At 42.2% G+C, this 1,743-nt stretch overlaps 1 protein-coding gene across 1 annotated transcript in view; it reads right to left on the bottom strand.

Annotated features, from left to right (window-relative positions):
* Window positions 1-727, bottom strand: part of nptx1l (neuronal pentraxin 1 like) — a 16,544-nt gene extending 15,817 nt beyond the window's left edge. The window contains exon 1 of the mRNA XM_061905836.1: window positions 201-727. Coding sequence (XP_061761820.1) covers window positions 201-647 — 447 coding nt within the window. The 5' untranslated portion in view covers window positions 648-727. The remainder of the gene's footprint in view (window positions 1-200) is intronic.
* Between the last annotated feature and the right edge of the window lie 1,016 nt (window positions 728-1,743).

The raw sequence follows: 1,743 nt of genomic DNA on the forward strand, positions 1-1,743 counted from the left end.
TAATAACTTATAAAATTACAACATTTTTTGTGATTAACTGTAAAATCACAACTGTTACAGTAAAGTGCTGAAATAGTTAATTATATGTAAAATGAATGCAGTAATTTGCTGTGCCTCAAACGTGGCCCCTCGAGGGCCTGCAGCAAATACAAGTTAAGGTAAGTTAAGTTAAGTTAATGCCTTTAGAGCGCAGTCCTTACCTCCAGATTCTCCAGCCTCTGCTTGAGCGACTGCAAAGTCTGCGAGAGTTGCGCCAAAGTGTCCGCGGGGCCCCGGGACACGTCCCCCATGGTGTTCTTGGCGCCCGCCTCTTTCCGCCGGGCCCCGGGGCGCGCGTCCCCCGCCGCCTCCGGCCCGCTCTGGCTCTCGCAGCGCGCCAACTTGGAGGTGAGCTCCCGGATGGTCTCCTTCTGGTTCATGATGGTCTCCTTCTGCTGCAGGACGCTCTCCCGCAGCTGCGCCACAGTGCCCTTCAGGTCCTCGCCCGGCACGCTGTTCCGCAGCGTGGCCGCGCAAATGTCCGCGTCCTTGGGCACCGAGGTGCAGATGAACTGCGTCCGTGCGCCGAAGTCTTGGCACGAACTCTGCAGGAAGAGGCAGGACAATAGAAACCATCTCCAGAAGCGGACGTTGTCTGGGGTCTGCATGCTGCGTTCTGGTCTGGAGAAGGGAGAGAAACCGGGAACGCGCGCGGTGTAATCCGCGTGTGGAGCGTGGAGCAGTTTTATACGAGGAGCTGGTTTGTGCGTAGAGCTTCACTGCATCACCACCGGAGGGGAGGGAACCTCAGACCCTCATCAGAAGGCACCAGAGGCGGCGTCACTTCTCAGAGAACCCCCCCCCCCCCCCCATCTTGGTCACGTGCTCTCACGTGTTACATTATTTCAGTGCCGCTTGTCGTTTCCCGACGCTTGTTCCGCACGCACACACACATTTTTATTTTTTCTACCTTCTTGGGACCTCTAAAAAACGCCAATACCTCTTCAGGACCATCCTTTTTTAGATAAATAAAGATTTGTATTTACAACATGAATAATATTTACAAACTGTGCAGGGATAAAAAGGCTTGTTGTGAAAAATGAGTTGGAATGTCACAAGAATGTGGGCAGTGTCGTAATATAAATTGCCATTTTCACAAAGTTTTACAAGAAAAAGGAATATATGTGCGATATTTTGAAACAAGTTGGAATTGTACTCGATAACAGTCGCAATTTTACAAAAAAAGTTTAACAGTTTGGCAATTTTATCAAAAGAGTCGTAATTGTACTTGACAAAAGTCACAATTTTATAAGAAAACTTTAAAATGTTGGCAATATTGTAATAATAAACAGGACTAAGTTGACAAAAGTATTCATTTAAAAAAAAGGCACTGTTTTACGAGAACAACAAAAAAATGGCAATATTGTGATAAAAGTCAGAATTGTATATGACAAATGTCACAATTTTGCATTAAAAAGTAATCATTTTAGGATATATTTATTGCAATATTACAGAAAAAGAAAGAATATGAGAAATTGTTCCCAATTTTATAAGAAAAAGTCGACATATTTTGAGAAAAAGACTTATTTAAAAAAAAAAATATATATATATATATATATATATATATATATACATATATATGGAAGTGTTTTTTAATTTTTTATTATTTAGTTCAAGTTATTACAGTATGTTTCTATATACATTCTTATTTATTTATTTTTAATTAATTTTGGCCAAAGGGGCCGCATTTCAATTTCTTACACA

This window comes from Nerophis ophidion, linkage group LG07, assembly GCF_033978795.1.
Source record: "Nerophis ophidion isolate RoL-2023_Sa linkage group LG07, RoL_Noph_v1.0, whole genome shotgun sequence".
Taxonomy (NCBI): Eukaryota; Metazoa; Chordata; class Actinopteri; order Syngnathiformes; family Syngnathidae; genus Nerophis; species Nerophis ophidion.